We start from the raw sequence: 15351 nt of genomic DNA, 5'->3' as shown, positions 1-15351 counted from the left end.
ACGTTGAGCCAACATCTTAAACCAGCATCATGCTGATGTCAAATACTGACATTTGTTCATCAGGTATGGCAACCAAAATACAACATCTGATAGACGTCGTAGTGGTAAAATCCACACAATGACAAGCTATAGCATCATTAGACGTTGGTTTTAGGTTGTACGTTGGATTCTAACGTCAACCCGATTTTCATTCAAAATGCTATGTCCCTATGACGTTGAGGTACAATGTCAGTCTGATGTTAAGTTGACGTCTTGTGCCTGCTGGGTGTTTAAGGTCATTTTGGTCATCAGACCGTAAATATCCGTCATTTTCTCATCAGTGACCTGCATCTAAACAGTCTCTGGGTCAATACGTGTAAAGATTTTGGATATCTTTTTGAACACTTTTAATGATTCCCAACAGTTTGTTGCATTTATGAAGTGCCCACGTCTTGAAGTTGTTCATGATGACGTATGTGCGATTTTATTTGTACAGGAATGATTTTTCTAATCCCCATAGACCAGAAAAAAATATAGTAGTAAGTGCAGTTTGAAGGAAAGTAGTGGAGTAAAAGTACCAATTACTGCACTAAATATTTACTCAAGGGAAAGTAAAAGTACACATTTATAAAACTACTTTGTAAATTCCTAAGGAAAAACTGCTCAGTTACAGTAGTTCAAGTATTTATAATTTGTTACTTTATACCACTGATTTTTATCCATCATGAAAATAACATTAAGCTTTGTATTTTGATGGGATTTTAGTGTCTTAAGCATATCGGTAGTTAAAGTGTTTTTGAGTTTTGGTTTTCCAGTTTTGTTTTTCCTATAGTACAGTGTTATATATATATATATATATATATATATATATATATATATATATATATATGTATGTTTTATATTTTATAGAGTAATATATGTCCATTTTTTTTTTTTTACAAAATAATTTGTTAGAGATAGATCACCTAAAACTGAAACACCCTTCACTTGTCACAAAACAGTTTGAGTTTCTTTTTTCTGTTGAACAGAAAAGAAGATATATAGAAAAATGTTGGAAACCTGTACTATGGCAGGTTCCTTCATAATATCTTGTTAAAGAAAAACATTAAATCATAAATGTTTATTTATTATATATAGTTGAAGTCAGAATTATTAGCCCCCCTGAATTCTTTGCTTCCCTGTTTATTTTCTTCCCCAATTTCTGTTTAAAGGCAAGAAGATTTTTTCAACACATTTCTAAACATAAAGAGTTTTAATAACGCATTTATAAGCACTTAATAACGCATTTATCTTTGCCATGATGACCGTAAATAATATTTTACTAGATATATTTCAAGACACTTCTATACAGCTTAAAGTGACGTTTATAAAGGCTTAACTGGGTTAATAAACCTAGTTGTCTTAACTAGGCAGGTTAGGGTAATGAGGCAAGTTGAAAAAAAAAAGCCAAAAGGGGCTAATAATTTTAACCTTAAAACCTCTGTTAAACATTTGGGAAATAATTAAAAAGGAAAATAAAATTCAAAGTGAACGATCTCTTTAATTCTACAAAGTTTCCTTTATATAATTGAATGGATGAGCTCTAATGAAACCTCATTGTACCAAATGTTTTTGGTTGCAGTTTAACAGAGGTTACTCTCATAATTCACACCAGTCATCTTGCAGCGTAATGGAAAAAAGGTGTTGATTTGAAATGAATCAGATCAATTATTATGCACTGCAACAAAAATGATCTGCTATATGGCTATCTTGTCTGAGTAAAGGAAGAGGAATGTTTCACCATGCTTATCTATTCTGACATTGCTGATAAACTAAACAAATTGCACGCTTGTGTAACATTAACCAAGCCTTTGCAGATAAATCAATCGTGCCTGATAATAAGCAAAGCCACATGGATCTGGTGCTGAACTTTTTTAACCTCTTGCTTCTCGCTGGGACAGACTTTGTCCTGGTATCACTGGTATCAATACAAACACAGAGAAAGTACTAGGAATAGCAAAACATTACACTCATACAAAAAAGACAACAGAAACAGTCGTTTGGTCACAAGAAAACCTCATCAGTGTTTTATTTGCTCAAAACTTTAACAATAATACTGTAGTTTGTATCATACATTGAGAGCTAAATAAAAAGAGAAGTCATAGGTTTTCTATTAAAATAACATCCTTTTTGTAAAAGTGTTAAATTATTGATGTGGTTTCTACAGAGCACACGTTTTATTGGAAAAAATGGCTCTTGTATAAGTTTATCGCAAGACGAGTGTCACTGTAGTATACTCTCGGTGAAGCTCACAAACATGTCAAGAACATGCTTAGATCATATTTCACCATCAAAATATAAAACAAAAATATAGATTTTGCATTAAATATAAAGCTTATTTTAAATTCTTTTTGTGTCAAGTCAGCACCTTTCACCATTCACAGTACTGCAATATACACTCACTGGCCACTTTATTAGGTACACCTTACTAGTACTGGGTTGAACCCCCTTCTGCCTTCAGAACTGCCTCAATCCTTCTTGGAATAGATTCAACAAGGTACTAGAAATATTCCTCAGAGGTTTTGAGCCATATTGACTTGATAGCATCACGCAGTTGCAGCAGATTTGTCGGCTGCACATCCATGATGTGAATCTCCTGTTTGACCACATCCCAAAAGTGCTCTATTGTATTGAGTCTGGTGACTGTGGAGGCCATTTGAGTACAGTGAACACATTGTCATGTTCAAGAAACCAGTCTGAGATGATTCGCGCTTTATGACATGGTGCATTATCCTACTTGAAGTAGCCATGAGAAGATGGGTACACTGTGGTCATAAAGGGATGGACAGGGTCAGCAACACTCAGGTAGGCTGTGGCGTTGACACGATGCTCAATTGGTTTGATTGGACCCAAAGTGTGTCAAAAAAATATCCCCCACACCATTACACCACCACCAGCCTGAACCGTTGATACAAAGCAGGATGGATCCATGTTTTCATGTTGTTGACACCAAATTCTGACCCCTACCATCTAAATTTCGTAGCAGAAATTGGGACTCATCAGACCAGGCAACATTTTTCCAATCTTCTATTGTTCAATTTTGGTGAGCCTGTGTGAATTGTAGCCTCAGTTTTCTTGTTCTTAGCTGACAGGAGTGACAACAGATGTGGTTTTCTGCTGCTGTAGCCCATCTGTCTCAAGGTTCGATGTGTTGTGTGTTCAGAGATGCTCTTTTGCATGTCTCGGTTATAATGAGTGGTTATTTGCGTTACTGTTGTCTTTCAATCAGCTGAAACCAGCCTGGCCATTCTCCACTGACCTCTGGCATCAACAAGGCATTTGCGTGTCTACATGTCTAAATGCATTGAGTTGCTGCCATGTGATTGGCTGATTAAAAAGTTTTGTTAACGAGCAGTTGTACCTAATGAAGTGGCCAGTAAGTGTAAAGTCCCTATATCACTTTATTTTCTGTTTATATATTTAATTCACATAATGATTTGATTCGGTGCACAACACTGCTTTTGATTAATCCAAAATTTGCCACAACATTCCACATGATAGACTTCATGACTGGATTCTGCAGTTCCAGCTGCGCTTTCCAGATCATGCAAATCATAGGCTCTATTATTTTTTAAATTAAACCCAGAAAAAACAAATTCAACTATCATTTTAGCATTGCTGTAACACAAATTGTGAAACTGATACAATTTAAAACCAGTAAGGTCCTAAAAAGGGTTTTTAGATTTTGTTAATGCAAAATAGAAATGTCATACTTTAATTCTCTGAGCGTCCAGCTGACAATAATGTGGAATTCTACTGCAAAATATTATAGTGAAATACTTGGGAACGCTGTCTTTAACCTTTACCATTTAATTCTAGAACTTTAAATCAAGTTCCTTCATAAAACACACTGTTTGTAGGATGTAATGTGTCATAGTTTCAGTGCAAGTGGAGAGATGAATTTCACATCAGTGTATAACCATATAAATGAATCTGTTAATGATTATGATCTTTACATGAAGTTATCATGCTTATAAATTAAATTAATACTGTTCTTGGGTGTTAAGTTAATTACTGCATGTTTTTCCTCAGAATGATCTACATTCTGATTGACCCGTCTGTCCTATAGCAGGCTGAACAAGGGCAGAACCAGGCCCCGGGTCGCATGCAGAACAGCTGCGGGGAGAGCAGAAAAATACAGCGCCGTTACATCCACAAAAAGAAGCTGCACGGCGCCAAGCAGCAACATCCCAAGCATGTATCCCCAAAACAGCAGACTGTGCCAGTTGCCCTGACTCAGTGCCTTCGGGCCATCGGGGTGCAGAACACATAGGAACCCTAATAAGAGGGTTCGGGTCACTGTTAGAGTGTAGTAGAGGTCAAAGGTTGAGGCGTTGCTTCGCTCCGTTTGGGCCACTTTAGCTAACCAGGCCAGAGAGATGCTGTGGAGGATCAGGCTGAGCGGAGAATACACAAACTCCAGCGGCTCCATCGCATACAGTCCTTTACACACTGCACAAGAGAAACAAGGGGAAATATTGGGCTTATTTATGCGTTCATAATAGCCGTAGTGTTCAACAATACTTACTCAAAAAACACTGTTGCAGCATCTGTTTTTAGCACGCTTTCTTTAAAATTTGTTTTACAAAAAGTGCTGTCTCCTTTGATTGGTCAGCCAGTCATGTTGTGATTATTCTACTGGTTACTAGAGCGCACTTTAGAAATATAACCCCCCACCACGTATCGTATACAGAGGTCTCTTGAAGTGCAGTTATATGAAAGGTAATCAGGGCCGCCAAAAATTTAATTTTATTGCATCAACATGCACAGTTTGACTAAAGAGCATGGAATCACCAAGAGGCGACACTCTAGTGTAATTTGGGAAACAGCCACTAGAGGGCTCATTTTGGAATGAAAACTCCAATAGAACAACAGCATATTATAAGTCTGTAAAATAAACTATTAAAAGTGCTGATGATTGTGATAATAAGTGTTGTATTGTCATCTTTCAGGTTGTATCTCAGCTTTAATGCGCTTTTTAAATAAATAAATAAAAAAGAAAGCAACTGCTTGTTATCGCGACAGTAATGAGATCCAATGGACAGCCGATCACTTTCACTCCAAAATGGCAGAATCCAGGGCTGTTGCTCTGCGCTGCTAATGCAATGAAACATTCTATTGAGGGTCGCCTCTTGGTCATTCTAAGCTCTTTGGTTTGACCATGCGATTGCATCAACGACTTCAACATCCAATGGAATTGCTGTATTTGAGACTATTTGTAATACAATACAAACATATGTAATACAATGTTGCATTGGGATGTACCTTCTATAGAAATTGCTACATCAACAGAGTTAGCAACAGTGCTTATCTTCATGTTTTGAAGAAACAAAGAAAAAGACTGAAAATAAACTGACAACTGAATTTTAGATGCTGTTTACACTAGCACATTTCCATTTTAAAAGTATAGAGGTTGTTACAGTCATGCTTGTAATCCACACTATCCTGGCATCTTTGAGCGACTAAAAAGGAGCATTTATGAAAACATTAAAGATCATGTTATATTTTGGAAATGCTGGTGTTACATGACAGTGTAGGTGGACTGAAATGTGTATTGATGCTGGCAAGATATAAGATATATCATGCATTTTTCTTAGTGCGGTAAAAAGGTTATAGAGACAGAGCCCTTTTATTCTAAAATGATGCACACTTATGAAAATGGAGTCGTGCTGTACACAATCACTCTCTGATTGGTCTTCTTTACTGTTGCATTTTATTTCAAGCTCTAATTTTGTTGTCAAGTTCCTCTCATATGACCATTATAGTACACTGTCATTGGGGCAGTACTTTTTTAATACATTTCTTGCCTTACAGGTACATATTTTTATCTTAAAGGAACACTCCAACTTTTTTGAAGAGGGCTAATTTTACTAAGTCTTCTAGAGTTAAACGGTTGACTCAAACCATTTGGTAATACCTTCAGCCAATCTCTTGTTCTGGTGGGGTCACTTTCAGCTTAGCTTTGCATAATGAATTGAATTTGATTTGACCATTAGCTTTTTTTTAGTTGGAAGAGTCTTCTAGGGTCTACATTGTGTAATAAAACCTAAAATAAATTTTTTAAAATGGTTCAAGTCAGTTGTTTAACTGTAGGAGATTTGTAAAATGTGCCTTTTTTTTAAAAAAAGTTTGCATGTTCCTTTAAAGCAGGGGAGCTTAAACTCGGTCCTAGAGGGCTGGTGTCCTGCAAAGTTTAGGCTGCGTCCGAATATGCCTACTACTCAGTAGATACTGCATTTGAATTTATATTTACTACTTGACCCTGACTCAATGAAAAGTATGTTCTATACAGTATGGATGTGAGTACGAATGGAACTCGGACATATTACGTCTGCTTTTTTTGTCATAATCACGTGACCTAAGCTCATCGGTTGCTTCACTACCATTCATGAATGCTTTCACAGGGCATCAGTGTGATGTGCATTTTTCAAACTCTATGAATTTGGACATACTACTCCACAGCTAGCAAAATTCATTTGGCTTAAAATCCGGCCCACACGAGACACATCTGGCCCACATATCGCTTAGAATGATGGCACTTGGGCGGTCCACTCATGTTTGCCAGATCTGGGCCATAATTAAGCCATAGCAATATCACATATCAGCCAGAATTTAAACAAATGAACCAGAACTGACCCTATTCTGGGCCACAATTTGCTTTTATTCTGGCCCAGATCTGGGCTTCACCTTACACTTGCTGGTTGTAGCAAAGTACAAAACTCCCAGCATGCATTGCAGTATGAATACATTATATAGCTTATTAATGCTCCAGTTATCATTATTTGCTTTTGGTTCTACTGTTTATGTTGATGATGTTGATTTTATCACTTTTAATATTCTTTTTGTGATGTTTGTGAGTTTTGTTCATTTTGTTTATTGTCACTGTTGTTGAGGTTTATATGCTGATTATTGATGTCTCTGTGAGCAGAAGTTAAACCATAGAACTTTTTTAGCTTATAAATCTTCATAATTCTATGGCACGTGCAAGCATGTTATTACGTTACTTCTAATAATGGATTAAACATTGATTAACATCAGTGAATTATATTATTTCATCACAGGTTGTGCCTCAATTTTATTGTTTTTTTTTACTTGGTTTGTTTGCTTTAATGAACAAACTAAAGCAAACACTTTTCTCTATGCTGATGATTTTAGTCTATGTGGCCCACATGTTTTAAAATAACTGGGCCACATTAGGCTCACAGCTGCAATAGCCAGAGCTTACTGTGCCAAATATTTGCCAAGTGGCACATATATGTCTTAAAATAACTGGTCCACATTTGCACGTGTGAGCCACTTTAGGTTTAGACCCAGATAACCCTTTAATGACTATGCCACATTTTTGCCAACTGTGACCCACATTTGTCCTCCATCATTTGGGCCTAATTTATAATTTTTCACATGGGCCACATTAGGCTTACATTCAGATTACATTTTGCCATAAGTGCCAAATCTTTGCCTTAAATGGCCCATATATGAATTTAAATCTTTAGCCCCCCTTTGCCATTGTACAGGTGGGCCACTTCAGGCTCGCATTCATTTTGTCTGGACCGAAGGAAGACCACCAGTGCCGCATAACTGCCTAAAGTAACCTACATTCATATGCTGTCTGGGTCTGCTCGCATACTTAACTTCAGCGTACTATATAGTATGGAAATATAGGATTTCGGACACAGCCTTAAGCAGCGGTCCCACTGCACTCTTCTCCCCATAGACTTCCATTCATATGCACGCGAATGTGTCAGACTGGAAACACAAGCTCATGCGACAAGTTTCGTGGTTTGCTGCGTTGCAAAATTCAAGCTTGGTTTAAGCTGTGGTCACACTGGGGTTTTCCTCCCATAGACTTCCATTCATACACACGCAAATGCGTCAGACCGGAAAAGCAGGGTCATGCGTCAAGTTTCGCGGGTTGCTGCAGTGCAAAGTTCAAGCTTGGTGAACTCTGACCTGCGAAATCGCATCACTTGACTCTGTGAGACCAATCGAGGATCAAAACATGACCTCTCTGGATAGAAATTTAAAACATGGATAAAAATTTAAAACATCATCTTTTTTTTTAATCCTGCCCCTTTTCGCAGCGCCGTACTACAGAATTTAAGCTCAAACTCTAGTGTGACTGCAGCTTTAGTTCTAACACTAATTGGACACACCTGAGCTAGCTAATTAAGCTCTAACTAGGCTTTCTAGAAACAATATGCAGGTGTGTTCAGGCAGTTTGGAGCTGAAATCTGCAGGACATAGGGCCATATTTGGGCACTCCTGCTTTAAAGGTACAATTTTGTACTTTTAGAGTACACTTTTGTACCCTTAAGATACTATAAAATACACATTTTTACTTTTCCGGTAATAATATGTACCTTTGATGTACAAATGTAGACCTGTTATGTAAAAAAATGTTACCTTTTAAAAAGGAACCGCCCCAGTGACAGGTACCTTTATTTCTGAGAGTGTGTGGATGCTGGCAAGATACTTATCCAGTGAGAGTGAATGGTCATGTCTCATGCATTTACACAAAAGTGTAACTGGAGATCTTTTTCTTAGTGCGGTAAAAAGGTTATAGAGACAAAGAGCCCTTTTATTCTAAAATGATGCTTTAAAATGAAAATACACTAGTGTAAACACAGCCTTAGTTGCAGTGTGTAGCCTATATAATCATAGTTTCCTTCACATATTGATATCCTATTCCTGGCCTTATATTGTCAGCTAAATTTGATTACAAGCCAAATATTATGCAAATTTGTTATTTGATGACATAGCTATAATAGCAGGACTTTAAATATGTCTGTAGGAGATACATTTTCTTGTTGGAACTCCTATGTGAAGAACTTGTGATATTGCAGACTGTTTACAAGGCCAAACAGCTATATTACAATCTATTAGAAATGTAAAATCTTTAAAGTTAAAGAGCCCATTCTTCTTCATAGATATCAGAAGCAATCATACCTGTGACGCTGACGGAGGAGACAGTGAGCACAGTGAGAAAGCAGGACACAGGGATGGAGCCTGGAATACTCAGAGCAAACAGGTGACCCAAGCTCACGCTGACCATCGGGAGGAACCGGGCAATCAGCGGGAACAGGCCAGAGTGAGTACAGGCTTCAGCCCATACAGCCAAAACACACTGAACGCTCCCGCAGACCGCTGGCACAAACAAACGCTCTGCCAGCCTCAGGGAGAAAGGCTTGAGGTGGATCAGACCCACACCGTGCAAAGCTAGCAGTGCCAGCAGATTTAGAAATACCTAGAGAAGAAGGAAGAAGGAAGTTCAGTGCACCAGACTAAAAACATGCTGGAGATTAAACCTGATAAACAGCACCATAAATGCTTGCAGGGTCATACATTATGGACTTTTATTGTGTATACCTAGGGAAATCAAGCCCAATTTCAGAGTATATTAATAAACATGTCACTGTAAACAGAAACAACAGCTGCTTGATCAAACTACGGTGGCCATTTTAAAATGTATGACTAAACACTTATTCAGCATATGTTTTACGCAACGCATGCCCTTCCAGCTGCAACCATTCATTGAGAAACACCCATATACTTCCATTTACACACATACACTGCAGACAATTTAGCTTACTAAATTCACCATTAGCAATATTTAGCGCCACCATGTTAGTGTTACGTAACATCTATTTTTTACTAGCTAGGTCATGACGCTCAACCCCCAACCTGGAAGACCAGGACATACACACATACACCACTGACAGCTTAGCTTAGCCAATTCTATAGCGCATTTCTTTGGACTTGTGAGGAAAACCGGACCACCCAGAGGAAACCCACACTAACACAGGGAGAATATGCAATCTCCACACAGAAATGCCAACTGACCCAACTAAGGCTCAAACCAGCAACCTTCTTGCTGTGAGGCGAGAGCACTACCCACTGCGCCACCTTGCTGCCCTCCTTAAATGATTTAGTTGAATCAAATTAACTTTTCTAGTCATGTCAACTTACATCAATCATTCATTCATTCATTTTCGGCTTAGTCTCTTTGTTAATCTGGGATCGCCACAGTGAATTTCGGCCAACTTATCCAGCATAATTTTTACACAGCGGATGCCCTTCCAGTTGCAACCCATCACTGGGAAACATTCATACACTCTCATTCACACTTATACACTATGGACAATTTAGTTTACCCAATTCACCTATAGCGCATGTCTTTGGACTTGTGGAGAAAACCGGAGAGAACACGGGGAGAACATGCAATCTCCACATAGAAATGCCAACTGACCCAGCTGAAGCTCAAACCAGCAACCTTCTTGCTGTGAGGCGATTGTGCTACCCACTGTGCCACCATGACGCCCATTCATTCATTTTCTTTTCGGCTTAGTCCCTTTTACTTCAATCAAAGTGACAAAGTCAAGTCAAACTTTTTTTTATACATTTTTTAAAAATTGTTTTAACCAGATTAACTATTAAAATATGCCAAAGCAACATAAAAGTATTTGTTGTCTTGGCTTTTTGTCATTACATTTTGATAGTGGATGATTTTCACTATAAATACAGAAATTCAAAAACTAATTTGAACCTGGAAAGCCAGTTTTTTCTATTTATTTAGATCATGAACGATTATTTTTTCAGGACAATGTACTTCTCAAGCTTTTTGTTTTATGGCAGAACAGTTTTGCTGCTGCAGAGAAGGCATATGGTTACGGTTAGGGACTGGTTTAATGGTGTGGGTATGTTTTAATTGCATTTAATTTTAATAAATGTGAGTCTGAAACTGGGCATCACGGTGGCGCAGTGGGTAGCACGATCGCCTCACTGCAGAAAGGTTGCTGGTTCGAGCCTCGGCTGGGTCAGTTGGTATTTCTGTGTGGAGTTTGCATGTTCTCCCCATGTTGGGATGGGTTTCCCACACAAATCCAAAGACGTGGTATAGGTAATTTGTCTAAATTGTTCGGGGATAAATTGCCCTTACTGTATGAAGGTGAATGATGATGTTTCCCAATGATGGGTTGCAGCTGAAGGGGCATCCTCTGCATAGAAAAATATGCTGTATATGTTGGCAGTTTATTCTGCTTTGGCAACTCTAGATTAATAAAGGGAAATGAATGAATATATATATATATATATATATATATATATATATATATATATATATATATATATATATATATATATATATATATATATATATATATATATATATATATATATATACACACACACACACACACATACACACACACACACACATATATATATATATATATATATATATATATATATATATATATATATATATATATATATATATACACACACACACACACACACACACATATATATATATATATATATATATATATATATATATATATACACACACACACACACACATATATATATATATATATATATATATATATATATATATATATATTTTTTTTTTTTTTTTTACTGATGTCTTTTTTAATTTTGCAGATAGAAGCCAAAAAATACAATTTTCTAGTACATACTATAAATATGTAAATACTATTTTTCATAGTACAAAAGATTATGAATATCACAGAGATTTATTCAAAGGAATCTGTTTCAGAAGCAGTTCAGAATGCAATTTTTTAAATGAAGTCATCAAATGTTTGTCATTAAATGTCAAGACATTACATCTTGGTCATTAAATCAAAAGAGAGAGAAAACCAAATGCTACAATTTCCTGATGTTAATGTAAATTTAAAATTCTCAAATTTGAGAAAAAAAGTACTGTTTCTTTTTTTTAAACAAAGAGTACTACATAATAAAAAAGAAAAAGAAAACCCAAACATTTTCACTCGGTGGTCTTAGACTTTGACCTCACGCGTAGGTATAAATGTTCCCTTTAAGTTTCTTACTTGTCAAAGGCTGCGTTCATTTTTAATATACAGCCAGCCATAACATGCAAATACACAAACACTAAAAGGACTCCACCAGTTTATAGCTCTAGTCCAATGATCACATGAACACACCTAATGATTCACCTGGGAGCAGAGAATCCTCTTGCTTCAAGCTACAAACATCCAGATGCTTAATACTGATAATGACATGCTAGATATGCAAATGTGTAGGTTTTTCACATAATTGTGGTTTATTTGACATTTTCCTCTCTTAATCCATCTCAACATCTTATTTGTGAATTAAACCTAACAACTTGGCTGATAGAAAAGTTGGATTGTATGGAATAATATACACGTTTTAACTTTTGTAATTGTAAAAGTTTCATTTTTTCATCACGTAAAACAGCAGCTGATAGATAATAACACTAGATAATTTAGCACACTAAATAATAACTGTTTAAATAAAATAATTTTTTGGGGTTTTATTTAAGCTTCGTCTAAAAAAAAAAAAATCCATCTTTATTCATTTTAAACTGGCCACAGCTTTCTGCACTGACTCCAAACTCTTGACTAGAAAGCCAGAAATATTGTCTCATCAATACTTACGGCACATATTCAAGATCATAAAACAGATAGAGAACTGATTAAGATGAACTGATAACGGAGAACCTGTGTGGGCAAAGTACCTGTATGAATGCAATTGGCACCGCAAAAGGATAGTGATACTGGGGAATGAAGATCCTGCTTACAAAGCTGTGTAGATTATCGGCCAGCGCATACACAATCACAGCCACCAGGGCCGTAATGCACAGCAGGAGCGGCACCAGTGGTTTACACACTTCATACACACAAGCTCTCAGAGCATGCGGCGTGTGCATCTGCCACCATGCCGTACTAAAAAACACACACAGATTGTACAGTGATTATTAAATAAAGTAGTATAATGGCACAAGCATTAATGGTTGAGATTTGCAAGATGTAAACAACTTACAATCACAATTCAACTGAGTTTTGTGCTTATTAGTAATGTTTCTCACCATCTGGACACTAGATTTTGCCAGGGGTCCATACTGGTGGTCCACACACCTGTGGACCAGTGAGGTTTTAGATTTTTAACCCCTTTACAACATTAGGGGCTGGGGGATGAATGTAAAATGACCTGAACACAAATACAAGTCACAGATAAATAAGAATGAAAAAAGACTAAAGGTTTAGGAACAAAAGTGTTCATTATAAAAGACATTTATAAATAAGTAAAGAGCAGCATATGTAGAGTGCCATGAAAATTACTGACCATTATTATTGCTCGGTGTAATCTTCAAGCCGCCATTAACAAAAAAAGCGCTGCCATATGTCATGTTTTCTCCTGTAATATTTAACAGATCACTCAGTTGTACTTAGTGCAAAATACAAAGTAGCCTAAACCAAAGTCAAGCATGTTTTTTGTAGGAAAAAAGTATATATTATGAAATATTCAATTTGACAAATATTAAATATTATAAATGATAAAATAGAAATTTGTCTAATTAAAATAAAAAGTTATTTTGGTTCACATACAGTAAACAAATGTATATATTTGACACAGAATGTAATATCAAATGATACAAAACTATATAAAACATAATTAAGCTCAAAATAATATAATAGTGTATAGTTTAGTCAACCAAAATCATGTATTGTAATTATAATATAAACTCCTTATTGTTATCCTTTTGTATTATTAGCTAAATGACAGGTTCTTCTGGTGCATCCAGAAAACATAAGTGAATTAAAACTAATTATAATGTAAATCATATGATACTTAAACAGTTGAAGTCAGAATTATTAGCCCCCCTGAATTATCAGCCCCCGTTATTTTTCCTCCAATTTCTGTTTAATGGAGAGAAGTTTTTATCCGCACATTTTTTTAAACATAAGAGTTTTAATAACTTATTCCTAATAACTGCCTTTTATTTCTAATAACTAATTTATTTTATCTTTGCCATGATGACAGTAAATAATATTTGACTAGATATTTTTCAAGACACTTCTATACAGCTTAAAGTGACATTCAAAGGCTTAACTAGATTAATTAATCGAATAAAAATATAGCTTAAAGGGGCTAATAATTTTTGTCCTTAAAATATCTTTTCTAAAAATTAAAAACTGCTTTTATTTTAGCTGAAATCAAACAAATAAGACTTTCTCCAGAAGAAAAAAATATTATCAGACATACTGTGAAAATGTCCTTGCTCTGTTAAACATCACCTGGTAAATATGTTAAAAAGAAAGGAAAATCAAACGGGGTCTAATAATTCTGACTTCAACAGTAGTATTACCAAATCATCATATAATTCAATAAAAAAAAAACATTAATGAAAAACTAAGTAGGCAACGAAAAAAGTAAATTCAGATAAACTCACATTGCTTGGTCATCACGCGATTCCGTTAACGGACATAAGGCAGTTCAATGTCTGTCACGAGTAGCTGAGCACGGGTTACCAGCACGACTGGACTTTGACCTACTTTATGTGAGAATTTAAAATACATAGAAAGTTTATCTAACTTCCGTGGATGAGATGTTTCCTCCCCTTGACTCGGGCCGTTAGATTCAGTGTCGCCGAGCTTTTGTTTAGTGAGTCTATTGAGCAGACTGCATAGTGAATGAATGTACCTGCAGAAGACGGAGGACGAGAGAAGTTAATTAATGATTGAATACGTCACCACCCTGCATGCACGCGCATCAGGAAGGCTGGTAAATAAATACCAACGCAGTGCTACTCTTGCCACAAACAACCTAGCACTTTCAGCTTTTTTTTGACAAAACATGAAGACTGGAAGCAGAATTTAAGATTTCAAGTCAGAATTTGGGTATCATTTGCATCTTTTAACATTTGGTGGGCCATCCGACCCAATGGCTTGTCACAAATTAGTTTTTTTCCAAAGAATTATCCATAAAAACATACAATTTTATGTTATCTTTAAATGTAAATGTGGCTTTCAATGTTCCAATATTAACACAGACATTGTAAATAAACATTCATTATGTCCATCCATAAGTTATCACAAATAATCAGACAAACATTTCTGTGTAAATATGTGCTCACACAGCAGCTGGATCCACAGAATAAATGGTGAACTGGGCTGAGAGCAAACAAGCACATTATTTCCAGACAGGTGGCTGAGTAAGAATCCTAGAACAGACTGACAAAGTACTATAACCATGACTACCCGGCACTTATTAATCAGGTCAAATATCAGTCAGAAATAAGATGGTGACATCATATACTGTGGAATGACACAGGGATGGGTCAATGATTTTATGATTTTGATTTTATTTTATTATTGGTTAAAGTTAGCTTAGCAAAGCCTACAGCGAATTAATTTTGGGGCCAGAAGTGCTTTAATGTTATAGCGGAGAACGCTAAAATGCCGTCCAAACACTGCTATTTCCAGAGCTTGTTTTGTTTCTTTATTTGGGCTTAAGGACATAAATACAGGACACAAAGACAGAACTGATAAC

General features: G+C 36.2%; 1 protein-coding gene across 5 annotated transcripts; it reads right to left on the bottom strand.

Moving 5' to 3' along the window:
• Nucleotides 1-2017: 2017 nt before the first annotated feature.
• On the bottom strand, nt 2018-14500 carry si:ch211-248a14.8. Of its 5 annotated transcripts, none has more exons than XR_015513312.1 (6): nt 14252-14500; nt 13144-13215; nt 12887-13008; nt 12536-12743; nt 5072-9262; nt 2018-4876 (listed from the first exon to the last, which is right to left on the bottom strand). XR_015513312.1 is itself a non-coding variant. In XM_087290334.1 (6 exons), the coding sequence occupies exons 3-6, from the start codon at nt 12916-12918 to the stop codon at nt 4082-4084; spliced, it is 927 nt and encodes a 308-aa protein (XP_087146460.1). In that variant the 5' UTR covers nt 12919-13008; nt 13144-13215; nt 14252-14500; the 3' UTR covers nt 2018-4081. The 5 variants fall into 5 exon arrangements, 4 of the variants coding, with proteins under 4 accessions (XP_087146460.1, XP_087146461.1, XP_087146458.1 ...); XM_087290334.1 differs by having other exon boundaries at nt 2018-4470; nt 8965-9262; XM_087290335.1 differs by having other exon boundaries at nt 2018-4470; nt 8965-9262; nt 12599-12743.
• Between the last annotated feature and the right edge of the window lie 851 nt (nt 14501-15351).

This window comes from Danio rerio, chromosome 17 (assembly GCF_052040795.2).
Source record: "Danio rerio strain M-AB ecotype USA chromosome 17, GRCz13ab, whole genome shotgun sequence".
Taxonomy (NCBI): Eukaryota; Metazoa; Chordata; class Actinopteri; order Cypriniformes; family Danionidae; genus Danio; species Danio rerio.
The sequence above is the reverse complement of the archived record's forward strand: the minus strand, read 5'-3'. Positions and strand labels throughout refer to the sequence as shown.

Bases quoted from the DNA above. Each gene is read 5' to 3' on its own strand.
- si:ch211-248a14.8 (XM_087290332.1), bottom strand. From the start codon at position 13,207: ATGACATATGGCAGCGCTTTTTTTGTTAATGGCGGCTTGAAGATTACA. The intron at 12,936-13,143 runs GTCAGTAATTTT...ACTGGTCCACAG, and splicing joins TACACCGAGCAATAATAATG to GTGTGTGGACCACCAGTATG. The intron at 12,744-12,886 runs GTGAGAAACATT...TGTGTTTTTTAG, and splicing joins CAAAATCTAGTGTCCAGATG to TACGGCATGGTGGCAGATGC.